Raw genomic sequence first — 27,492 nt, forward strand, 5'->3', positions numbered from 1 at the left:
GGACAGGATACGTACTGAGGATAATCTTTTAATAACTGAGATCTAATAGATGAACATTTATATAGGTATTTACCAAGTTTACATAATTCCGTAATATTTCCATTTGATAATAGTTGGACAAGCTTGACAGTGGATTGGTTGATTGATTGATGTTTTCCGCCACACTCAACAATCTTTCAGTTATCTGGTGACGCCCAGTTTTTATTGGTGGAAGAGAGAACCCAGATACAATGTACCTGGGACAAGACCACCGACCTTCCGAAAGTAGCTTGACAGTGGAGGTGTTTATAATCATAAAAATGTGGTATGTCTAGGGGTCCGAGTTTGCCGAACCCTTTATTTTGTAGTCCTTAAAGGAGTTATGAGCTTGATTACTTGTCATTCTCGTGTCAAGTCAGCATTTTCGAATTCTATAATCCGTTACAATCATGATCTAATTCGCAATTAACCCCCCCCCCCCCCCCCCCGATTTAGGTCGATTGCTGTCTGACGTGTTTTATACCAATTGTTAGACTAGCATTCTTTGCATACTGAATTGACTAAGGGTTACTCTCTTTAACCATCAGTGCGCCTGCATTCGGCATGGACAGCCCCCTTCGTAAAATATTTATCCGCGAAGCCGAGCCGCTATAGAGATAATAGCGAGTGTGACCGCTCAACTGGGGATGCTAACTACTCCTAGGCACCTAATCCCTCCTCAAACCCGGTATTTCTTGGGTCCGTATAAAAATTTACTCTACTCTAATTTTGTATTCATTATTAAATTAATGCCAGAGATTGATCCGCCTAATTATAACACCAACTTTCGTCAATGAAGTTTGGAACTGCATACGAAAAAACGATCACTTTTGTAATTATTAACATTGATATACTTTAGTGTGAATAATCCCGATTTTGTTCGTTATTTTCGAATTCGATAAGTTTCTGCTCGTATTGATATATCAGCAGCTTTTGTAGTTGATTGATTGATGGAAACATTACTAAATATATACATTTTCTATCAAAATGTTCAAGTTTTGAATCATCCTGAGTCAGCCGGTCGTAAGTTGCCATCAATCGTCAATGGGCCAGTGACAGGGCAGATATATGGACATAATAGCAAAAATGTCTTACACAATTTATTTTATTTGAAAATGATATAAGATTGAATGACTGGTTGTATATTGTTTAACGTCCCTCTTGAGGACGGATACGTCTTTTGTAGTTGAGACACAGGTGCTTGTGGACAGGACTTCCGGTACCCCCTTCTTGTATTTTTAATTGTTCAATTCCTTGGGTATTCCGGACGTATTTTTGATCAAATATGTAACTTCATAGTTTATATATTTCAATGGAATACACAAATCTCGCATAGAAACCGTTTTTAAAAATGTCATATCACCGATCATTATATATGAACATAGGGAGAAACCGGCGTTTTACGTGTCTGCATCGTGATAAGACCGTGTTGAAACCAGCATTACGTCGTCACAGAACCCAGAGACACCGGATCATCCTAGAGATCTAGAATTTTGCATCCGGCATCGACCGGGTCCTAGATCGAGAATGTGTGAAAGGAGCTTCGGTCTATGCCAAGTATTTATCTCTGTCTACATGTAATAGTGCATTGTATTCCGCACATCGTGCATGTATGTAAGAGGTTTTACGTAATTGAGCTCTAATGGAAATACATAAGTATAAGCTGACTGCTTTCATTCCGTGATTTTGTTTTTGTTTTTTGTTTTGTTTTATTTATTTATCTATTGATATTATCACATGCATCATTTCAATAAGCGATGAACTTTCTAACGCATGTACGCCTTGCTAGAATTCATCTTGATGCAGTCTTTTATCAATAATTTGGAATTTCCATTTGAAATTCATAGTGAATGTTTGAAATATTCCTGAACCAATAATTTAGATAGTTCAGGTCTACTCTATGGAAAAATATACAGATCTTGGCAAACACGTAAAACATACGAAAAAGTTTTTTTTAAAGTAAGGTTTTGTATGAGTTACGCACATGTGCAGTATTCGCAAATAAGTTACTCGTTCCGTGGATGGCAAAATTTGCTCCATATAGTGTTTTTCTTGTGGTGTTTAAAAAGATTTTTAGTCGTGTCAAGATCGGCATTGGCCCTGTTGATCGATACATCGGATTTAAATACATAACGAAACGCCAATAACAAATACACGAGAGTGAAATTCACCTTTTATATCGCCCGAGCAATTTACAATCCGTAATAGGCACATCAATACTGAAACTTATACTATTCTGTAAAGTAGTGTTTGTTTTCGAGGGAAATATATTTTGCTAATTCATGATTAGAAAGTTGACATGGATCGTGAGTGTTAATAGTGTCTTCACTGGCGTCCTTAGTTACCGGGATACTTATAACGTTATCATTCTGGGTGGTTCTTCGCGCAATATAGCAAAATGAACATGTGATGAATAATTAATACACATAGACATCATTTCGTCGCTGAGGGATATAGTATTAGTGGTGTATCATATGCAAAAATTTCCCGTTGACGGAAAAACTCTTTAGCTTCCTTAATTTGGTGTTGTGAGTGATATTGTCAGTGGTACACTTTTGGAGAATTTCTTAGTGGAAAATAGTTTTTAAAAATGGCTCCAGATATTCAAGAAAGAGGGAAAAAGAAGAGAGTTATGATTGGTGCTGAATATACAAGTGAGTATACTTCTCTCTCTCTCTCTCTCTCTCTCTCTCTCTCTCTCTCTCTCTCTCTCTCTATATATATATATATATATATATATATATATATATATTGAATGACAAACTTTAAAACTTTGGCAAAAGCGAGAGTTGTAATCAGGGTTGGTTTGGTTTAAATTGTAATGACTTAGAGGGCTGTAATTAATCTACAGAGCATAATCCGCGCCAAAATGTTTATCTAAGTTTGCGAAGTGACTTCTGTCCCTGTGAATGCGTTACAATTCAGATTCTATTTGTACATGATTTAAACGAATTAGAAGGAGTGACGGAATTCGTTTTTGTTTCTTTGTGTTTCTTACTACCTTACAATGTATGGCAATTCCCCAAATAAAATACATACATACATATATATATATATATATATATATATATATATATATATATATATATATATATGAAATAAATATATATAAAAATACTTTTAAACTAAAATTTGAATCAAACATCCGTAATCAGTTCATCGATAAAACAGAAAAAATGTGTAACTCAAGATATCCTTGCTCTTCGCCTTGGGGACTATATCCATTTTTTAAAATCCACATTCAAAGTTTTTGTTTTCTTTCGAGTATCACTGATTTTTGTCTTGATGTTTACAACACATCATAATGTGATAAGACAAGTATGAATATATAATTCATGTTGCCGAAAACAGACAGCCGTAATCACAGTAAGAGAAAGAGAGATAGCGATATGTAAGGTATTCAATATATACACACACATTAGAATTCTTCCCTCCTTACAAGAAAAATACCAAATGTACCTCAGGTATTGAGAGGTTTTCTTTTTCAATGGGCTAACAGGTCCCTCGTCCTTTGAAAAGAATCACACTTTGATACGTCATGATGGAGGTTTTCCCATTATCATGGGAAATTATTAAAGCCCTGTTTTCAGTGCGAACATTTTGATTTAAAAAGAAAGAAAAGTGCAGGCATTATATCTAGATCTGTGTATAATAAAGTTATTGTCCCATTCTTCTGGTTTATTATAATATATGGAGTATATATCAGAGTCATTTAAATATGTGGGAGACCTTTCCTTTGTTTAAAATTATCATACAGTCCCTCATGAAATCTCAAAGAAATCCTAATATGTGTAGGGCAGTGATAAAAAAAATCAAATTATTTTTCAACTCGGTCATGTGAATTTGTGTAAGCCCTTTGAATTTTATGGTGTACAGTTATTTTTATTAGAGTAATGAGGCAATATCTGGTACAAGGCAGCAATGAAATACGAGGAACTTTTATGACTTGTATAAAGAATTTGCTTTTACGCAAAAATGATAATCCATATATGAAGTTAAAGTCTCCATATCAAATCATCTAGCTTCGATAGACTGTATTGAATGAGATCGTAACAGAAAAATCGAATATGTATTATGCACGACACAGCTCAACCTTTTCATTTAGCATAAAGAGTATGTATAGGTTGACGAAAGAATAGGTGGATAGGAAAAATAAAACTCAACAATTTTTCATGAATCCTAAAGCATACAAAGATAGCGAGAGAATAGGGGTGATCAAAAATTAAATCAAACTTTCACGTTATGTCATAGCAACGGTTGCGTAATTAAACACGCAAATGCATTGAATGGATGTAGAGACACTTTGAGTCAATCGGCGCGAAAAGATAACGAAATATCGTTGTAAAGGATAATTATTTTACTATTTTAAACGGTGTACGGTGTGTTTTACTGATTCAGTGGACCGTCACCCTAGCCAGCTCCTGTCCCCGGTCAATTTACCTCCAAAGAATTAAAATTCACCTCAGTCACCACGCGGACTTCTAGACTTAAGGTAATAGAGCCCCGTGATTAAGTGGTTAACCTCGATGATCTGTATGTCAAATACATGCCTATTATAGATTTAAATACTGCTTTTTGGAACAAACTGTTGCAATAATATTGAGTCAATCCTTTTATCCCTTTGATAATCTTTAAGTAAAAAAGAAAGGAATGCCGCAAGATTTTCAAGTGGTAAATCGTAAAATGGATTGACCCACATACCAGCTACAACTACGAACTGGTTTACAATTGTTCCGACTATAGAGTAGGAGAAAGTTACTTATTGCCTATTTAAGTCCTTGTGTAAATGCTATTCATTCTTTGAAAACGGACAAGTTTTCTTAACACAGTCCATACTATTCTTAGGCGCTGGTTTCTTAATCTTGACTGCTGAAAGCAACATTGAACACAATTATTGAGAATTATAAAGTTATTAAGGTAAACTTCAACGTAAATTGAAGTCAAGAAAGTACGAGAGTGTGTAATGTCGATCCCGATCGATTTCAACTTCCATTTATTTCAATACAAGATGAACCAAAACTGTTGTAGTAAAATCAATGAGACAGCATTTTGTGTCGTTTTTCTCGCAATTATTGCTCAGTTTATTGCCAACCAGAGAGCAAATCCAGATTTGTACGAAAGTTAGAAAGTTCATCTGCATGTTACAGACTGTAGTGCAGGGTTAATAACATTTTCTTGCCGGACTGTATATTGATCAGGTTAGCATGTAAATGCATATGACAGCGGAAATTAATCAGACTGATAGATAATATACATTATGTGTAGCACCTGTCCTTGATGGTTGATTTAATCAATATTGGTCATTTATTCACAATCTGTGTTGTGTCACCAAGTTTGCTTACTAATCTAGTCATAGTTATGAGTCTTGAGTCTTCATTTTTTTGCTGGTACATATCAGTAAGAGAAATACTTCTCTTGCCGGTGGTTAAAAAAACTAAACATTGTGGGTAGTGGTGCGATCTGATTACGACTATATATAGGGTCCAAAATCCATGCACAATTGGTAGTGCCATCGTGCATGTCTGTTACATATAGTTTGACTTGTCTGCGACCACCACAGATCGCCGAAGACGGGCTAAAAATTTTGAACATATTCAAAGACATTGCTGCGATTGATTCCGCTTGTACGATTATCCACCTTTGCGCTTAATCGTAGATTTATCTGCGATTTCCAGTCGTATCTTGGTCGTAAGCTGGAAAAATTGCCAGACACAAATTCTCGTCATTACGACAAGCTCGGAAATTACATATTGAATGTATGAAGTTTGTACAAGATTGATGTTTCCAACCACTGTGTAATTCACTAATTAGTAATCATTAATATGTTTTTGAACTTGCTATGGGTAGGTCTAATCGTTTCTGGCAAATATTTATTGTAAAAAGACAAGAAATATTTTTCTATGCTATACTTTGATTTGATCAATAACAGGGGGTTATCATAATACATTTGAGATTGTCTTTCCACTTGTCGGAAAGGCCCGAGGTGTTTCAGTTGGGGTATCTGCACGAGCAAACGTCACGTGCAACGTTCGCGTTATGACGCGAAACTCGCGAATAAACCCATAGCTTTATCGTTATAACACGAAACTTTTACGTTAAAACGCGTAAATTTTACTTATAAACGAGAAACGTTGGCAGTTATAAAACAATAAGTTACAAAGTTCTTTGGGTTTCCCCATTGATGGCAGTCTCAAGGGACATACATGTAACTTTCAAAAAGTGTGGATTCGTCTATTTCCTGAAGAAAATTACTGACGGCCACCAAGTGCTTTTAAGAGGCATTCTGACTGATTTTCCAGATTCTCAAATGAATCAAAAGAAAATGTACATTAAGCATTGTTAACTCAATAATTTAACGTAAATACAGATTTATAGTGGTTGGTAATCTATATCCAATAGATCTTTAGAGACAGTAAGATGGTATGGTATTCCCCAGAATGAAAGACTATGTACATTTCGTAATAAAGGACAAATAGGAGATGAATTCCATTTTATTTTACAGTGTCCAACTTTTTCCCAATTAAGGAAAAAATGCATAGACATTTCTTTTATGAAAGACCAAATATTCTGAAGTTTTCTAATCTTTTGTCAACTCAAGATATGAAAATATCTGTATAAGAAATCTCTGTGTTTTTATGTCTCATATTTAGAGATTGTCTGTTGTTCTTCGTAATTTTTCTTCTGCTACCTCTTAAACGTATTATTAATATGTTTATTTATACATCAGTGTATATTATGTTCCCCTCTGGTATCTAAGAAAGTTGCATTGTTCCATATATGAGCCTCTGACGATTTTTCATGCATGTATTATATTTCTTGTATCTCATGTACCGTTTAACATGGTTTGAGCGAATAAATTAAATTGAATTAAAATTCTGTAAAATTTGAAGGCTTGATTTCAATGGAAGAAATTTTATACCCCTTATTAAAAGCTGTTGCTAATTACGTAACACTGGTATTAATCAATTGCATCTATGAACACTACTTTGCATTTAAGAAAACTTCAATAGCATATTTGCCAAGCATTCTGAAATATGCGTACCGCGTGTGTAAAAAGTAGAGGTGCTAACGTGTGTATATAGTTCTTTAAGGTTACTTATATATACTTAAACACCAGTCTTCGTTCATTGTACTAATCACGGGTACCTGTTTTACTAGTATGTAACTAATTCATATAGAATGTAATGCGAATGTTTCGCGTTTATTCGCAAAATTTTCGCTTCATAACGCGACATTTTTTTCATTAACCAAAATGAGCTCAATGGGCTTTCTTGTATTTCAAAATTGTATGTCGGAAAGTAGAAATTTTGGACGCATGTTTTTAAACATTTTAGTTGCACAATAAATTTCCTTCTGCTGATAAGGAAATTGACTAGCTTAAGTTGTATGATCCAAAGTGCAACGGTTATCCCTTTAATTACTCTCAACGATTTTTTATGAAGATTGAAACTCAGGATGATTAATTATTAAATATATTTGAAACTGACCTGGGGGTTGCGTTGGTTTAAGAAGAGAACGCTTTATCACATAATTTGTTACATTCGACGTCTGTCTATGAACCCGCACACCACTGTGTATGTACATAACCTTTACGACAGCATTGGTTTGGATCAATGATTTTAAACTACACTGTGCATGGCGAAATACTGTATACACTGTAATATGACATTTTTCCCCGTGAAGGACAATCTAATTTAACTGCAATTAATACAATTTATTTAGCATTTCCATATCATTATGACCCTCGCGATGGCTTAGAGGTTAGAGCGTTCGCCCCGCATGCGGAAGATTGGGGTTCGAATCCCAGCCGCAACCAGGTAGTTACAGTTCCATCGCCAAACACTGTGAATATCATGGCTCCTCGGAGATGACCTTAAAAATGGATGCCCCGTGTCACAGTAGGTGTGGCACGGCATAATGGCCGAAAGCGTTGAGCAAAGGCCTTAATTTGAAACCCTTCACCGGTCTTGGTGAAGTCTCCATGAGTGAAAAATTCTCGAGAGAGATGTTAAACAAGATATAATTAATCCATATAATTATACTGACAGAATCCACAATGTGTATACGGCAAATGAACAAATTTAAATAGATCTCAAGGTTCGTTCAAATTTCCCAATTTTTAGAAAATAGGCCATAATACTTACAATAAACATATTATCTTTGTATCTATGAAGATACTGTAAATTCACGAAATTTCACTCTTGCATTTATGGAAATATTTCAGAGTCGTTTGTTGCCTGGTTCATCAGCTATTATATCAATACATTTTTTTTAACCAAATCGCAAAGTTGTTTTTTTTTTGGGCTGTAATTTGCTCGATCGCATCTTACCGTTAACTGCATTGTGTATATACATGTAGATTATATATATACTACTCAAAATTTGATAAGGATCATAAATATTTTTCTGTTTAAAAAATTAATAACTGCATAACTGGCAATATTGTGTCCAAGTGAAATCAAAAACGTCTTCAACAAACTTGCACGTGCATTTCATGCCATGGGAAATGCGTTTCTCATCACAGTTTATGCTTTTGCTACCATTGCACGATTTTCACTCAGGCATCGGTGTCTGATTCTTTCTAAAAATTCAAACTCACTTGAATGTTTACACTACGTTTATCAATGTTTACACTACGTTTATCAACACAATGCCCCCTCAACGTGTAAGGCGTCGCCTGACGACAGAACAACTGGGCAGATGTATTGGAATGCTTGACGCTGGCTATTCACAACGTGACGTTGCAAATGCACTAAACGTCAGCCAGAGCGTTGTAAACAGGGTCTGGAACCGACAGCAAACTTTTGGTACAGCAGCACACCGACATGGGGGTGGTCGTCAGAGGTCGACAACCCAACGCCAAGACCATTTTGTGGTACCGGGATGAGATCCTCGATGTTTACGTCAGACCCTACGCTGGTGCTGTTGGCCCTGAGTTCATCCTGATGGATGATAACGCCCTTCATCGACTAAGTGTAATGATGGACCATCCCCAAAAACTGTGTAATTCTTTCTCTGGTTTGCTGTTAACTTTTTGTAATGAAATGCCTTTTGGTGTTGTTATCAGATTTCAAGCATTCCGTACTGATAAAAGTTCATGCCGTTCATGAATTTTCATTCATAACCTGAGTAAACACGTTTCTGAGTCAAATTTATGTCTTTTGTTATGTTAGTGGTAAATTACACACATATATAACCTAGTGATCCTTATCAAATTTTGAGTAATATATAGTTTGTTCCATGCTTCTGTATTCATTATGGATGTCCTCTCGTAAAGCATCTGATAGGAAGACGTGCCTGCAATATACATAAGTCTTGCGTTATATGTGCAATAAGGTATGGGTATTATTGCAAATTCATTATATATCTTGTGTTGTCGCTTTATGCTAGCCTGAGTGAGAAACCTTCAGATCAAATTAGGACAGAATGTCCATACCATCTAATTTTCATAGTTGTGATTTCAGCCGCCATGGATAACCTTGATTCCTTGACATTATTTTCAAATATGTATGGCAGAAGATTGCCTTATTTATGTAATGTCTGTTGGGTGCTTGAGGACGAAATAAGATGATTAATGAAGTAAGTGAAATTACTACATCGAAACTTTTAATAATACGATATTCTATTCAAACAAACATTTTACATGCAAGGATACAACGGATTTTGATAGGGGAACTCTATTTGATGCTCAAAAGAGGGAAGACGCCACATCATCACCCTGATCGAGCTTGTGGTTTAAAAATGGACTGGGACATCTTTAGAGATAGGAATTTCATTTAGTATGTTTTTTTAAGCGTCGCCTTATAGCGGCGTTGTCCCCGGGGTCTCGTTAAGTTTAATCTTGGGATGGAAAGGTGGAAGGTTAGGTGGAAGAGCGTCATAATGTAAAAGCCATATCTGGTGGGAATCCAGGGGGCACAATCCCCCGGGCTGTTCTACCAGGAACGGATCCAGCGTGGAGTCAGGACCCTTTCGTGTAATTTGGTTTTCAATGAAGAAGCCGTAAAAAATATTTTCTTCTGAAGGCTATGCATATATTCTAGAGTTTCATCATTTAAAGTAAAGCATGTAATATTATACCTGTATCACATATGCCCGTATACTTTATTGACCAACGCTCTTGCAAAATCGTCAAAATGTTAATCACCCATAACAAGTAGGAACTAAAATCTGCACATGGCTGTCGATGTCTCCCCTTACCTGCATGTATATTTTGCTTTGCCTGTCGGATAAATGTATATCAACCTCAGTTTTGACCCTTCCCAGCAAAACCTCCAGGATACAAGGGGTACAGGGACCGCAGCTCCGGAATGATATTAATAGGAATGTATGTTAACTGTAAGAGTAATGTATTCAATACCATTACAACCATAGTCTTAGCTGTTGGGGGTCACGGATGCTGCAAATGATATGAAATGCGAGATCTATTAGAGGACGATTATTTGATTTAGTATTGGTTTGTTTTAAGGTGTATATATTAGGATCCCCTTATTGACCTTGTTTTATGAGGTAGGCCCCCATCTTCTCTAGTAAAAGGCTTCTGATTTGAAAATGTGTATCAGAAACCCTAGGCAAATATGATAGTCCCTAGGTGTCCATAAATGATACCCATGTTTTATGACTTTATGCAGACCTTGTATAGTATTATTGAGTTAAAGATTTTATTATGTGCTCAAGACCCTGACTAACAGTCCCCCTGCTGTGAAGGGACACTTGGGATGACATGCGATGAACTTTAGTCCCATGACTCCCATCCGCTAAGCTACAGAAACCCAGAATAAGGACAAATCTCCCTACCCTTTATGGTAAGAGAATGAATTTTAATTACAAATGTATAATTAAAGGACATAATTAAATCGGTGATGAACGATATGTCGATCACGGCTTCATGAGGGGTATGAGACCCTTTATCTTAAAGTCTTGTATTTCTATAGACAATGTACCCAACGAGCTTTTAAATGCCGTCTCAGTTAAAAAATCATATCGCCATGTTTATCATCACATCACTGACCAATCCGCTAACACAATATCAAGTCTCGCGTTATCTGACTGATTATCTCGAAAACGTCAGAAGTCAAATTTACACCTTTGAAAATTGTCGACGCTTTTTCATAGAGCGTAATAGGTTCGCTGATTTGTAATCAAATGTATATCTATTCAGTTAAATAGAAGTATGGAAGTTTACCAAAATCCCAAGCACTGTTTCTAGCTTGCGTTATCGCAAAAGGGTCCCCCTCTTGTTACGTAGCCTCAATTGTCCAAATAAGTACACGGCAACAATTAGAGTCTGGGGATATATATGTTCAATCGAATTTGTGGCAATTTTTATTGATGAAAGTGTTGTTCAATACTTAGTTTGTTTAGTTAGTATAACTTCTTTTTAATTTGTGTACGAACATATGCCTGTCCTTAGCTACTCCCTAACAACAAGTCCAGAGCAGCACATGATGTTTCTGAAAGAATGAATGACTACGGAGTTCTAAGAGCAGTTTGATTTCTATTCTTCATATGTTGGATTCTGTCTATCGTGTCTAATGGAACTATTAACATGAAATATACAGAGTAAACGTCGAACCGTCAAAATGCCAAGATTCTTTAAAAGGGAGCCCTTGGTAGCTAAACCTTTGAAAGGTAATGTAACTTTGACATGTATCTTCTCCGTAATGTGACAAGGGGAGTAAAATGATTCTTACAAGAAAATTTAAAACTTTGTTAGTTGCATCGGTAATATGATACATAATACTAAGTCAGCAAGCGAGTTGCTCAGGACTACTTTGGAAACATCGCTACATATACTGTACATGTATCTAAAAATGCAGTTTAAGCTTTATCCCAAGTATGACTGAAATGTAAATTTTAATCATCATTGACCCTTCCAATCCGAACGTCCGTTGAACTTTCACTTTATAAGCGGCAGCTTCGGAATCCTAGGCCGCGAGAGGCTGACGTCATCACAAGTGGTAGGACTGTCCTCTCGTCAAGCGCTCGGTATTTCACATGTAGATGTGAAAGTCGCGGACGTGCGCATGACACCTTTATAAAAAAGAATCGTGGGTATCAAGATTTATTTTAGTGCTAAATGACCTATATTGTCTCACACGGGTCAAATTATGTTAAACCTGATCAATCTATTAATTAATTCATGAAAAAATCGATTACAGTATTGCAATTTTTCAGGGTGAGGTTCGTTGCAATCAAATCGTTGTTATTTCCAGAGAGAAATGTGTACCTTTATCAGTTTTAAAGTTATTTTGAGACAAAAGAATATATAGCTTTAACTTAACATTACAAGGATGTAGAAATTAGGCTAGTAGTATGTTTAAACCTTTGAAATAACTTGTCAGGTAAAATATGCAGGGAAACAAAACCAATTTGCTTGTGTTTGATATATGAAAAGACATGCTCAATGCGAGCAAAACGGAACATGAAAAACTGTGACTTTAGTTGACGTGGCCAATGCTGTATAATCTAAATTCTCTAGCAATTTTGCCCGGTATACTGACAGTAGCATGGAAAATTTCAAAAAAAAAATATTAGTATCATAAAGCACTCTGTTCCCCAATCTAATTAAAAATTAGATCCTATGATCTGCTCATCTACTATCGCTACATAGTAGATCCTATGATCCACTCATCTACTATCGTTACCTATGTAGCGATAGTAGATGAGCGGATCATAGGATCTAACTTTAATTAGATTGCTCTATTCCCTTTCCAGACTTCGTGGATTTTCACTGACGTTCAATTTCCCAAGGTAAAGGGAACGAGTGCATGTAAATACTATGACCAAAAAAGCTTACTGCAAAGAAATGAAATCTAGATATTTTCTGCAAAAATCACGTTTTTTACCTGTTTGATAAATCTACAACATTTGGAATGTGTGCTTTATTCGACCACGAACGCATATTCTGTGCATCTCTCTGACGGCTGTACAAAGTGGAATTCTTCATTCAAACACGAGTATCGCATAAAGAGGTGAGAAAGGGTGTATTTCGGAATAAAATATGAACGCTATGCATGCCACTTTCTTAATCCATGATAAGAAGGTGGTACTTGCGTATGAGAACTTTCGAATACTTCTTTAAGTGAACCCTCGTCAGACATTTCGTTCAAATACTTTTATTTGTAGAACATTTATCAACCTTTAAATCCACGAGTAAATGGATTAAATCAAATACACATGTACATATCTTCAGACCGTTTGCATAGGGAAAGTAAAATAATTTCAGGGGTTCTTTAACAATTACATAATAACCCGGTGCATGGGGGTTTTATGTGTTGGAAACACAGTGGGAGATAATGGAAATAATCACTATTTATACATACTGATACATCATGTGATTAAGACCGACTACATAGAAAGAAAGGAGGCATAATTATGTATATTGAAACATTAAAGTAACAAATCTTCCCTTTTGAAAATCAATTCATTAGAGACACTATATTCGTTTAAATTTGATTAGATAATACATGTGTATATATCTATCTATATCTATCTATCTATTTATATATATATATATATATCTTTTCTCTCTCTCTCTCTCTCTCTCTCTCTCTCTCTCGCTCTCTCTCTCGCTCTCTCTCTCTCTCTCTCTCTCTCTCTCTCTCTCTCTCTCTCAATCAATCTAAAGCAATAGTTTTATTTATCTTTCCCATGTCAACAAAATTAATGGTCTCTTTGATGCAAGATCAATCAGATTTACACAAAGATACAGATGTGTATCATTACAAAGCTACTGTCTTTTCACGAAAGTATTTGTAAAAGCAAACGAGTGATCCTGCTTGAATCAAAGACTTTTGTTCAGGGTATGTTGCAAAATATCAAATGCCATCATGTTGGGAAGGTTACCGGTTCTTAAACTATGATGTTTTCTGTTGTCAACGCCCCCGGTCCTCTTCGCTGGAAAAAAAATCGTGATGTAGATGATGAAACCATTTAATTAAGAATGTGTCATACGCGAACCAGTTGCACAACTATAAGGTCTGCAAAATGTCCATCATGTGTGTTTGGAAACTCTGTAAGTAAATGGAACGCATGGGTTTTTTAATGTTGTAGCATGTTGAGATGTTTTGTACCTTTAGACCCCTCAATGTTACTGGAGTTAACCGTACATTATAAGAGAATGAAACTAATGAAATCGTGTGTAGAATGGTCCAAAACGTTTTAATTAAATCGTGCATAGAAAGACAAAAAGCACTTTTAGACAGAAAACCACCGTTTTATGGATGTAGTAAGAATTACTTTTATACATTTAAAACATGCCATTGGTTTGTGACTGTGAATCAATACATAAATAAAGTTAAGTTTTACACCGGTAGTGACTGTATGTAGAGAGAGTTTATACAGTTTAAGGTCAAATTTTAGAAAGTACAAAAATATTATCGAGTTAACAATAGAATGGAAAAGTACATCTTTGTATAATGTAGAAACATAGATGCAGACGACATGTATTGACGAACAACAAAGACACTCCAATTCTTTGTACTTTGAAATAGTGATTTTGGTCAGTTTAATTCTTTAAACCCCCAAATTAGGGACTTGAACTGATGTTTTTGTAAATATTTGCTTATAATACACATTCATCGTTAACTACTGTAAATGAAGGCCAACTTTATTATATTCATGTCCTTTGATATCCAGGGTCAATATTTGTCGTATAGATCAGGGGATATGTTTGATATCCAGGGTCAATATTTGTCGTATAGATCAGGGGATATGTTTGATATCCAGGGTCAATATTTGTCGTATAGATCAGGGGATATGTTTGCTCATCTACAAGATGGGAGTTCGGACTTCCTGATGTTGTGTTCCCTTAACTGTTTTGCATGAAGAATAGGGCAACAATATTCTGATATGAACAAAGATGTAATATCCATTGCATAATTTTGATAGGACTTTCAATGAATTTTCAGGCGGATGAGAAAAATTTTTGTTGTACATTTGTTGCTAACGGTTCAAGTTCAATGGATAAGTATAAGACAAGGATTGAATGTGCAGTTTAAATATTTAATGAAACGATTGAAGTGTCTAGAACTCTCTAGACATGGAATGAAGTATTCTTGTAGGATAACATTGATCATTGTATCGAACATTAGACAGATGGAGTACCCAGCTTAAAGATTTAATAACAATCCTGACAGGGAGTCGAAGTGCTTGATAGGGGTTCGGGGTACTTGTGGTAAAACAAAATAGAAAACTCCAACATATATACAGCGGCCTCGTCTGCACTATTAGCATTCATGGTGTATATGAATGATCCTAATACGTTTAACATAGCTGTAAATAAATCGTAAACTGTATCTTCATGAAATAAACTCCGATTTAAACGAATCATAAATAGGAATGCGAACAAGAACAATATTTAATTGTAAGGGGTAGTAAGATGATTGTTCGCTCACTGTAGAAAGAATTTGGGCTTTAACTCTCCAGCCGGGAACGGACCCGGGGTCACTCTGCCCTCCACCTCACTTGATTTTTCATAGCGATCATGCATGCTAGTTGCTTGAAACTATCAAAATATTAGGATAACTATAGGTTTAAATACAATTGTCCTTCGAAGGAAATACATGAAAATTGTGACGTCAAAGAGCATTATGGTATTTATAGGACTAGTGACCAATAGCTTTGTTACACGTGTAATGTAAGTGTCCGACATCACCACTACACGTGTAGTGTCAGTGTCGGACACCATCGTTACACGTGTAGTGTCAGTGGTCGCCATCGTTACACGTGTGGTGTCAGTGGTCGACATCGTGACACGTGTAGTGTCAGTGGCGGACATCACCGCTACACGTGTAGTGTCAGTGGTCGACATCATCGTTACACGTGTAGTGTCAGTGGTCGCCATCGTTACACGTGTAGTGTCAGTGGTCGCCATCGTTACACGTGTAGTGTCAGTGGTCGCCATCGTTACACGTGTAGTGTCAGTGGTCGACATCATCGTTACACGTGTAGTGTCAGTGGTCGCCATCGTTACACGTGTAGTGTCAGTGGTCGCCATCGTTACACGTGTAGTGTCAGTGGTCGACATCATCGTTACACGTGTAGTGTCAGTGGTCGACATCATCATTACACGTGTATTTGATCTTGGAGTGGAATGCGAACTCAATATAAAACGCCCCACTCTGAAGTTAGAATTAAGGTGTTTGAAGGTATAATTAATATGAAATTCAAAATCAATATAATAATTATACCTTTCTTGTTTGCGTTTAGATTCACCAACGGAGTATAAAAAATATGCTGAATAATATCGTATCTATTGAATTTTTATCATCAATGATCTTGAATTCCTCCACCATAATGGCAAAAAATCTTTTCATCAATGAACCCCTTTTGACAATCAAAAGGAGGTATTGATTAATCTAGTTAATTAATTGTTCTTGTACTTAAGTACATACGACCCTATTCAACGACATAAAACATTTATCTTGAGTTCAAGTTCAAACTGGTATACATTGACGAAGCTCTGTGGCTAAAATGTACATGTAAATCGCAAAATCTTGCAATAGAAAAAGATCCATGCGCCTTAACGGTCAGCTGAGCCCCCAACTGACAGTTCAATAAAGAAGATGTACATCATGTTTATAAAATGAAAATTGTCCCGAACTTTCAAGAATCAGTCTTTTCTCAATATCCAAGAGTGAAAGAGCATTATGAATAAAAACCTATGTACTATTGCTTTTACTATGTGATTTCCTCTTCTTGAATTTTAAGTATATCTATTACAGGGTTCATGGTTTCCTCAATTTGGGTACAATTCCGGGATTCGAATCCCGGCCGCGACAGACCTAAGTCGTTAAAACAGGTAGCGACAGTTCCATTGCAAAACACTCGGCATCAGATTAGAATGTCACGGGTCCTCGGGGATGACCTTAAAAACGGATGTCGGTGATCCGGATGTCCCATGTCCCAGTAGGTGTGGCATGCTAAAGAACCTTCACTGCTCAATGGCCGTAAGCGCCGAGTAAAGGTCTAAATTTGAAGCCCTTCACCAATCTTGGTGACGTTTCCATATGAGTGAAAAATTATCGAGAGAGACGTTAAACGAGATACAATTAATCATACATTGTATATGTAACCATACAATGGTATTTTGTCATAATGCACGAAACTGAAAATATAAAAGTACTATCATTCATTTACTTATCTAACTCTACCCTAGAGCCTGAACCCTGAATCAGGGCCATGCATTTCATCAGCAGTCATGATCTCAATACGGGGAATATGGAACATTAGCATGGAATGCCATGTGTATTACAATTACTATTAGGCAGTATTTTTGATACATCGAATTTCGAATTGACATTTTTATTTCATTTATAATGAAATGCATGTACACTGTACATGTATTTTGGTTGACATGTACATATGTTGTTATAACTCTTTTTTTTTCTTCACAATACACAGTGGCAGAGTAACATATTCAAATATGAGGTGGACCCCGCCCTAGAACCTGAACTCGTGGTCCGGGGTCACAAATAGAGGGGCTCCTTGCTCTTCCTAACCAGGCATATACAAAACACGTTTCACAGGCGTAAATAAGATTTTTAAAAAAATCTATGCATTTTCAGTATTTGAGCCATAAACCCCACCTTAGTATTACCAAACGCCTGTCCATGGGAGCATTGATTTCACAATTTTGGTTGGTTCCTTCTTACTTATTAGAGTGTATAACTAAACATACACTGTATCTCCTATAAATGTCCAGGAGTAAAGATTTTCAAACGTTTGCACGTTTCACAAAATTTCTTCCTCCCCGAGGTTACCATTCTCAAACCCTAATCTTCAATGATATGTATCATGACATTTTCAAAGTTTGATTTTGAAAACGTGATCGATGATCCCCCATTTCCTTTCAATCCTAACCCCTGTAATGACAAGTTTTGATATCTACATTTACAACCCATGTAATGACAAGTTTTGATATATACATTTAGAACCCCTGTAATGACAAGTTTTGATATCTACATTTACAACCCCTGTAATGACAAGTTTTGATATCTACATGACAAGTTTTGATATCTACATTTACAACCCCTGTAATGACAAGTTTTGATATCTACATTTAGAACCCCTGTAATGACAAGTTTTGATATCTACATTTACAACCCCTGTAATGACAAGTTTTGATATCTACATTTACAACCCCTGTAATGACAAGTTTTGATATCTACATTTACAATCCCTGTAATGACAAGGTTTGATATCTACATTTACTCTCTAAGACTATAATGTCTGTGATTTACTACATTTTTTCTATGCTATACATTTTAAATTTAGAATTTCAGGTAAAAACAATTTAAATGGGTGATTTTATTTTAACAGATGAGCCACATAACTCCGTCCTGAGACATTAGTTAATCTCAATTGTTCATAATCAGAAGTTTAATTGAAATTTTATCTTCCAAGCTTTAACAAATACCAGTTTAACTAATAAACAAAACCGTTTTTGGATGTTAAATAGTAATATGTTGAAATCTTAATATTCTTGGCAGATTTCTTTCTACAAACAAGCCTAGGTAACAATCACGTCTGTGTTAATATACATTCATTCCTGATGCTTGCTTTAAATTGAATTGTCGTTGTCGTATTCTTATATTAAAGCATGCTAGGGGACTCATTTTCTCTACAATATGTATGAACAAGTAGACTGTTGACATTTCTGTGACTCTGGGGGTCAAGAAACATAAAGTGCCCGTGTTCAGGGTCAAGCCATACAATCTCTTTTTAAGCAATAGTATTTTTCTATATTCAAATTGTAAGCTTCAGCTTCTTAGGTCTATCCATTGCGAAGTTGTCCGCATAACAATTGCAAACCTTTTTCATCCTTGACCTTAGTTCAAGGTTATGGCACACCATCTGACCTAATCAACCTTTATGTTTGCAGTACAAGGTTAAGACGCACAAAATAGTGGGACGGGTGGTTAGAAATACCATATGAACAATGCACAAATACATGTACAAGTGCATTGATTTATTTATATTTGAGAACATCTAACCCAATAGGATGTAGGGAAAAGTCATTTCATTCCTAATATTTGATTCATATTTACAATTTTGATTCACAGGTCCTGGTCCTGCCCAGTATCACCTTCCCACCACAGTCGGACAAAATTCAAATGACAAAACGAAACGATCGTCGCCATCCTTTTCCTTCGGTTCCAGACACTGGGGTAAGTCATTTAGATAGCGTCCACGCTCCAAGTGAGTAAGATTTACATCACATTTCTTATCTTACAGGGTTGCTTTTGTTCACAATTATACATCGGTTTCATGGTTATATATAGACTAAAATCAAGTTATATCTGATGTTCATGAACATGCAGAAATGTTGCTTTAGAAGAAAGGTCAAAGTCATTAAAGGGAAATTCCGATATCTAAATAGCTCTTATCCTTGGACGAATTTGGCTCCAGTTTTGGCACTAGCTCCTACAAGTTTATTGTTATTTCGATTTTCCAAAATTTTGGCTTGAGTATCACTGAAGAGACATTATTTGTCGAAATGCACATCTGGTGCATCAAAATTGGTACAGTATAAGTTTTAAAATAAGGTCACATTGCGTACGGGAATAAATATTCAATGTTCTCGACCATGTGTAAAGATATTTCTTTTTTAAAAATCAAGTTATATCTGATATTCATGAACATGCAGAAATGTTGCTTTAGAAGAAAGGTCAAGGTCATTAAAGGGAAATTCTGATACCTATTATCTGCAGGACACATTGATAACGACATACTAGTACTTTGATAAGACTCATGCAGGGTGTCCTTATTAGCCCATATTCTTATGTGTAGTGCATTTACCAGAGCTCTTCTTTTTTTTCAAAGTTTTCATTGTATTAATGTTAGTTTCCCTGCTTTAACCCAATGTGCCTTTTATGATTTTATTTCATTTTCCCACGCATGTAGCCAAGAAAGGTATGACGTATATTGTACAAGTAGTTCTTGCTAGTTGTTGACGTGGTGGTGGTGAAACTATTCTTAGTTCATTAGACAATACTACAAATGTATCTATCTATTATTCGATACTCCATCTTGGATATTCTATCCTCATGTGATACTGTTCAAGTCTGACTTCGTTATGGTGGCATATTTCTGTCATAATCTGTCGGATAAATTTATTGACTTGTCAGATAATTACGTCGACTTGTTAGTTAATTGTGACGACTGATAAATTTTCGTGAATATTTTGTTTGGTAACATTAAGATTTGTTTCAAAGGACACGATGAATCCAATGATTTCATCCACTAGTCAAATAATAAAAAGTAACATTATTACGATTTCACGATCAAAATGTGCCACTTGACAACAAAAGAATCTGACAAGTCTACATAGTGATCTTTTTGTCGACTTGTCAGATTTCAGATAATTATGTCGACATATCAGATCGTGATGTTGACTTGCCAGATATCGAGACAGAAAGTATATATCAGCAAAGCATATCAGAATTAAAAGATGATGACAAAATGTGAACAAACATATTTTTATGACAAGTCAATATAATAACACAATTAACTGACAAGTTGACATTGATATCTGATTGGTCCAAATGATTGTGACAATTGATGGCATAAATAGGCCTCCATACCACGTGTACATTTATCTATGATTGTCTTTCAGTTCAGATTAACCTCGGGTTCCATATATAGATCATCAACTTTCTCCTGATGTACATAAGAATTATGATTTTCATAATTATCGAGTTTTCGATCAGAGTTAATGGAAAACATAACAAAAAGACACAATACAGCTAAATAGATCTTTCTATTATCGACATCCAACTTAGACACCAGTTTGCTATCTAAAGTCTTTAATTTTAGCTAAAATGATCAAACATTCAGTCTCTGTCTATCATTTCCGATACGTACGATACAGCAAGAATTTGTTCGTAGCATTGGTTCATCATTTCCACGAAAGCCTGCAGGGATTTTAAATTGTAAACAATGATGAGTTTGAAAATAGATAATTTTCTCAGAGACTTTTTTCCATTATTTTAATGCAGTCCTCGATATGCACAAATTAAATGCAGTCCTCGATATGCACAAATTAAATGCAGTCCTCGATATGCACAAATTTGTTCAAATTATCATCACAGTCTGCAGGAATGTTATTGTTCTCCTTCGTAGATATAAGTAAAAATGTGTATGCATTTGTAGCTTTTATCTTTTTATTTTATGATTTCTTACTTTATTCTATTTATTTACTCGTGAAGTTAAAGGGAAATGTTACACCGTGAATCGTAGAATGTAAGCGTACGCACTAGACGCAATGTACTTTTTCCACTCATTTACCTAAGCTTTGTGTGATGTCACGGTAAGAAATCATAATGTCTGTAAGCTTGAGTGAGGTAACAATTTCATCATACCCTGAACCAAAAGTCAGTTGTCCAACAATATACATATATGGTACATGTACACACACACACACGCATAAAAGCGATACCAGATACGGGCTTCTTGCTAATGCTAAGCATTTGTCTTGAAAATATTTTGTATCGATTTACCTAAGCAGTGCTAGTCAGTGCAGTGGGTTTTTTTTTCAAATCAACGAAAGGGTTTACATCGTGTCCTTTGAAACAAATCTTAATGTTACCAAATAAAATCTTCACGAAAATTTATCATTTAATTGGATACTATAGTACCTGTATCTATACAATCGTGCTTAGTGTACACAGGGCGCATCGGTAAATTAAATCAAATAATTCATTCCCAGGGATATTCTTACTGAAGGAATCTAATTGATGAATTCATATAAATATTTTCCTTGGTTGTGATTAAATACATAAATCGGATTTGTGTCTGTGCATTAGCTATTAAATAAACTTAAATGCACCGAACTAAATGCAGCAATTTAATGCTAGTTGAATTGAAACAGTGTCGGTAAATTTAATGCTAGACTTATGTGCTTTTCATTTTAGATCTTCTCATTGTTTACTGTTGTCAAATAAAAAGAAATTGACAGATTTTATTCTTATAGCAGCAGGGGACATTTAATTAAGAAAGACAGTAATTGAACACGTACATTTTTGTACTTCAAATATTGAATAAAAAGATTGATAAACCTTTGTGTAAGTAAGAGTTTTAATCAATTCCCATCTTCATGCCAAATAACAATAGTAAATAATATTTGTAAAGTATCTATCTCTCCCACATTTTACATTGTATTACAGTACACAACTATACGCGAGATTTTTAGGGTTCACAAATAAATCCATTCAAGCTTTTTAACTGATTTTTTTTTTTTTAATTTACAGAATTTAGGAAAGATGGACCCGGGCCGGCGTACAGCATTGACAGTTCTTTTACCTCTAAAGGAAGGGAGACGAAACCCGCGTTTACAATATTGGGACGCGCCAGAACTCCAAGTGATTTTTTTTGTGATTTCATTAATGTCATACATGTAATTGGTTATTTATAGCATTAATTGATCAAAGAAATGATCAATCCCTTTGTTAATTCCAAATTATACTTATATATAACGATTTTGCTTGAACATTCTTATTTTGGTAATTGATTATTTTACAGAGAGAGACGTGAGTCCAGGACCTGGAGCGTATGACACCGACAGACGGCCGACCAAAGAAAAGAACGCCCCACAGTATTCCATGAGCCCCCGAACATCCCCTCGCCGGATCGATTTCACCCCTTCCCCTAACATGTACGCCCTACCTTCAACGATAGGCCCCAGGGTCCCCGACAGAAAAGGAGGGGCCCAGACGTCTATACACGGGAGAACAAATTATTTGGATTTTTCAGCTGATCTCGCTAAAACCCCTGGACCAGCTAAATACGGCGCGCTTCCGCCCTCTCAGACCAAACGAAGAGCGCCATCGTACAGTTTAGGCGCCCGGGCCAAAACGCCAAGAGATATAAACAAAGTGCCAGGGCCCGGGCAGTATAGCCCAGAAAACGTCAAAGCTCATTTAGAAACCAGTCCCAGATATCAAATAGGTGTTCGCCATTCTCAATACATCATGCCGGCACTACCACTAGCAAATGTAGACTGATGAAAAATATCTATGATTGTTCATACGTGTATTGACTGGACTTTTCACTGAGATTTCCAATATTTATTTATCGCATATCGGTGCATTATTTATAACACCATATACATCTCAAAACTCATAGGACAGAAATGTCTGAACTTTTACGCATTTTATAACTAGTGGTTTGTCTTTTACCATTGTTTGGAGGAAAGCTTTCTTAAACATCATGATAAACAGACTAAAATGAAGGATAATCATGCGTGTTTCGTGACACTTCAAATGATATAAAGCTGTTTTGAAAATTGACCCCCCAAAAAACTTATCTTGACATTGTTTGGTTCTAAATCTTTTTAAAGTTTGTTTTCGTTGAATGACAAATTGCATCTCTCTCTCCCTCTCTCTCATTTAATATGATCATCCAACTCTATCTGTGATATTGTTCAATAGAAGTATCACTGAAACATTTTACAGGAAAGCATGTTTTATTTGAAGTTAAATGTATAATAAAATTATTTCCAGAGTTTATTTATTGAATAGTTTGTGGGGTTTTTTGTTGTTGTTTTTTTTTTTTATTGTTTTATATTTTTATCTTATTTTATTTTATTTATTGTTTTGCCTTAATGATGCATATTGATACTCTCTATAAAATTTCTTTTTGTAATTAAAATATTTGTACATCGCTATATTCTTTAACACAAGATAGGACACTCGTAAATACTTCCACCCTCTTCTTGACCGTTTTGTGTTATTCACCAGGATCTGCATATACATGTATCTGTACAGGTATGTACATATAATCTGCTTTAATTTATCCATCCAGGTCCTCTCGGGCCAGCTGTCAATCGACACGACCCAGATTGACGGAAACACTCGGATTAAAATCACTTCGATTTTCACTAAGTGCGACTTCGGTTCATACCCGAATTAGTAGGGTAAATATTCCAATGCTCTGTTTAATACTCCGACCAATCACATCCATGGTTTGATAACTTACACATGCGCAGTATTCTTGCAAGACCGACATGTTGCTACCACACTAAACGTCATGAAAGGTAGGGTTACTTGGATAGAGTTCAAATGTCAATACGTCATACATGTATACTGTAAGAGTTGAAAGTCTCCGCTCGATTGCAACTCGATTATGAACCGAAGTCGCCAGGGCCGTAAATTAACCTTCAATTTGGAGGAGGCAGGAAATTAGGCGGGGGTCTGGGGGCCACCCAGGCCCTCAGACACTGAGCACATTTTGTGCACACTGAACACGTTTCGTGCAAAATCCTTGATTCTAGGGCCTTCTAAGATGTTACTTGACTAACTCATTCTAAAAGAAAGATTTGGAATGCTTTTTAAGGGAGGTATCATGTTCTTAGTTATTGGAAACAACATAAATTCTAATGAACTTTAAATTTTAATTTTTTTTGGCTCAAAAGTTGGAGGAGGCAGCTGCCTCCTCCGCCTCCATGTAATTTACGGCCCTGGTCGCCCTAGAACTACCGTTTGTGTCTCTTGGCGCTTTTACAAAGATGGTATGCTTTAAAATGATCAGCTAGTTGAACAAGTTAGATCACCAACCTGAGGTAACTTGGAGGGATTGTTATATATATTCAATCTACTTGGATTATGATTTACATATGTGCATACTCTCTATGAATAAAACAAGCACGAAACAGGCGAGAGGGGTTTCTCTTGGTCGAATCAAAGTCGATATTTAATGGATCGACTGTTGAACCTCTTCTCGTGGGGAATTTCTCTGCGCAGTGTACCTGTCCACCATCTTTATTCTTTGCTCAACACAAAATACCGTGTATCTGATATACAGCAGACTGACTCGTATGTAAAATTGGTGAACTTTATGATTTAGCGCTCACATGTAAAATATGTTAGACTTGCAATAAAACAATTTTTGACGTATGGGGAGGTAATTAGAAAAGAATAGTGCTGTTTTGGTCACAACTGTATATTTTGATATGCATATGTGGCATACACCTTCAGTAATAATATTTGAATACATCATCCAGAAACCCTCATACTTTCTAGTAAAAAAGAAGAAATAACCATTTCTTTTCTGGAGTAGCGCTAGTTACAGCTGTACACTGTACATATAGGTCCAAAAGGTCAGACAGTCATTTATAACTGCTGAAATCTAATTCAGTCTCAAAGCAGTGCTCGGTAGCCGTGCTATTATCGTATACCCAACCTGCAACAGATCAAACCGATTCTGTCTTCTGATTTGGCTACATGTATGTCAATACAGCAGAGGTGACAACGGGGTGCACCAAACGCATTGTGAATTTCTACAATTATGAAAGCTCCAGTTTGTTTTACACTTTCGTTTTGCCGTCTACTTCTTGTCATAGCATCATCATTAGCAGTCAATTTGATTTTTTATTTTATTATACTTCCATGTAAAATACTAGAACCTGATTGGTCGAGAAGCATTTGAAAAAACATATTGTTACCCTCTGAGAACAAAAAACACGCACCCCAGGGTGATAGTATCTAGCAACGGGTAACAGTACTTGACAACGGATGATATTATAAAAAATTATCACATGCGTCAAATTTATGCGCGTACGGTTCGCCGTAGATTGCTAGACGACGTCGTTTGAGCGTTTGTAATAAACGCGAGTACCCGCATAGAAATACGAAATATCGCATGACAGTGATTGATCAAATGTCAACAGACGTAAGTTTTTCTGCTTTCCAGTTAACATAACATTCAGTATAATAAAACAAATATTGCATGTAGTTGAGGGTAACATTGAAATTTTCGGGAAAGGCTATAAGCCCGTGAACTGATCCGACCGGAAACTCTGTGCACTCAAACACACACAAATTGCATACGTCATACTTTCTACTTTCGTTTTCCTATATATGATGCTGTACTCTGTTCACGGGCCTGATTCTAACACGAATTAAAATGTGATCCAGTTTCCGGGCCTGACTTTAATACTAATTAGGATAAGATTCAGTTCACGGGCCTCTAATTAGGATATGATCCAGTTCACGGGCCTGACTCTAACACTAATTAGGATGTGATTGAGTTCACGGGATTGCTTCTAACACTAATTAGGATGTGATTCAGTTCACAGGCCTGACTCTAACACCAATTAAGATGTGATTCAGTTCACGGGCCTCTAATTAGGATGTGATCTAGTTCACGGGCCTGACTCTAACACTAATTAGGATGTGATTGAGTTCACGGGCCTGATTCTAACACTAATTAGCATGTGATTGAGTACACGGGCCTGATTCTAACACTAATTAGGATGTGATCCAGTTCACGGACCCGATTCTAACACTAATTAGGATGTGATTGAGTACACGGGCCTGATTCTAACACTAATTAGGATATGCTCCAGTTCACAGACCTGATTCTAACACTAATTAAGATGTGATTCAGTTCACTGGCCTCTAATTAGGATATGACCCAGTTCACGGGCCTGACTCTAACACTAATTAGGATGTGACCCAGTTCACGGACCCAATCTAACACTAATTAGGATGTGATTGAGTACACAGGCCTGATTCTAACACTAATTAGGATATGATCCAGTTCACGGGCCTGATTCTAACACTAATTAAGATGTGATTCAGTTCACGGGCCTCTAATTAGGATATGATTGAGTTCACGAACCTAATTCTAACACTAATTAGGATGTGATTGAGTTCACGGGTCTGATTCTAACACTAATTAGGATGTGATTCAGTGCACTGGCCTCTAATTAGGATATGACCCAGTTCACGGGCCTGACTCTAACACTAATTAGGATGTGATTGAGTTCACGGACCTCATTCTAACACTAATTAAGATGTGATTCAGTTCACGGGCCTCTAATTAGGATATGATCCAGTTCACGGGCCTGACTCTAACACTAATTAGGATGTGACCCAGTTCACGGACCCATTTCTAACACTAATTAGGATGTGATTGAGTACACGGGCCTGACTCTAACACTAATTAGGATGTGATTGAGTTCACGGGCCTGATTCTAACACTAATTAGGATGTGATTGAGTTCACGGACCTCATTCTAACACTAATTAAGATGTGATTCAGTTCACGGGCCTCTAATTAGGATATGATCCAGTTCACGGGCCTGACTCTAACACTAATTAGGATGTGATTGAGTTCACGGGCCTGATTCTAACACTAATTAGGATATGATCCAATTTACGGGCCTAATTCTAACACTAATTAAGATGTGATTCAGTTCACGGGCCTGACTCTAACACTAATTAGGATGTGATTCAGTTTACGGGCCTGATTCTAACACTAATTAGGATATGATCCAGTTCACGGGCCTCATTCTACCACTAATTAAGATGTGATTCAGTTAACAGGTCTCTAATTAGGATATGATCCAGTTCACGGGCCTGACTCTAACACTAATTAGGATATGATCCATTTCACGGGCCTGATTCTAACACTAATTAGGATATGATCCAGTTCACGGGCCTAATTCTAACACTAATTAGGATATGATCCA

At 36.2% G+C, this 27,492-nt stretch overlaps 1 protein-coding gene across 2 annotated transcripts; it reads left to right on the plus strand.

Annotated features, from left to right (window-relative positions):
* Window positions 1-1,551: 1,551 nt before the first annotated feature.
* Window positions 1,552-23,686, plus strand: LOC125673443 (outer dense fiber protein 3-like). 2 transcript variants are annotated; one of them, XM_048910012.2, is made up of 4 exons: window positions 1,552-2,672; window positions 19,086-19,190; window positions 22,272-22,382; window positions 22,543-23,686. In XM_048910012.2, exons 1-4 carry the CDS (start codon window positions 2,609-2,611, stop codon window positions 23,022-23,024), a joined length of 762 nt encoding a protein of 253 aa, XP_048765969.2. In that variant the 5' UTR covers window positions 1,552-2,608; the 3' UTR covers window positions 23,025-23,686. The 2 variants fall into 2 exon arrangements, with proteins under 2 accessions (XP_048765969.2, XP_048765970.2); XM_048910013.2 differs by lacking the exon at window positions 1,552-2,672 and adding an exon at window positions 11,310-11,649.
* Window positions 23,687-27,492: the final 3,806 nt, after the last annotated feature.

This window comes from Ostrea edulis, chromosome 3 (genome assembly GCF_947568905.1).
Source record: "Ostrea edulis chromosome 3, xbOstEdul1.1, whole genome shotgun sequence".
Classification (NCBI taxonomy): Eukaryota; Metazoa; Mollusca; class Bivalvia; order Ostreida; family Ostreidae; genus Ostrea; species Ostrea edulis.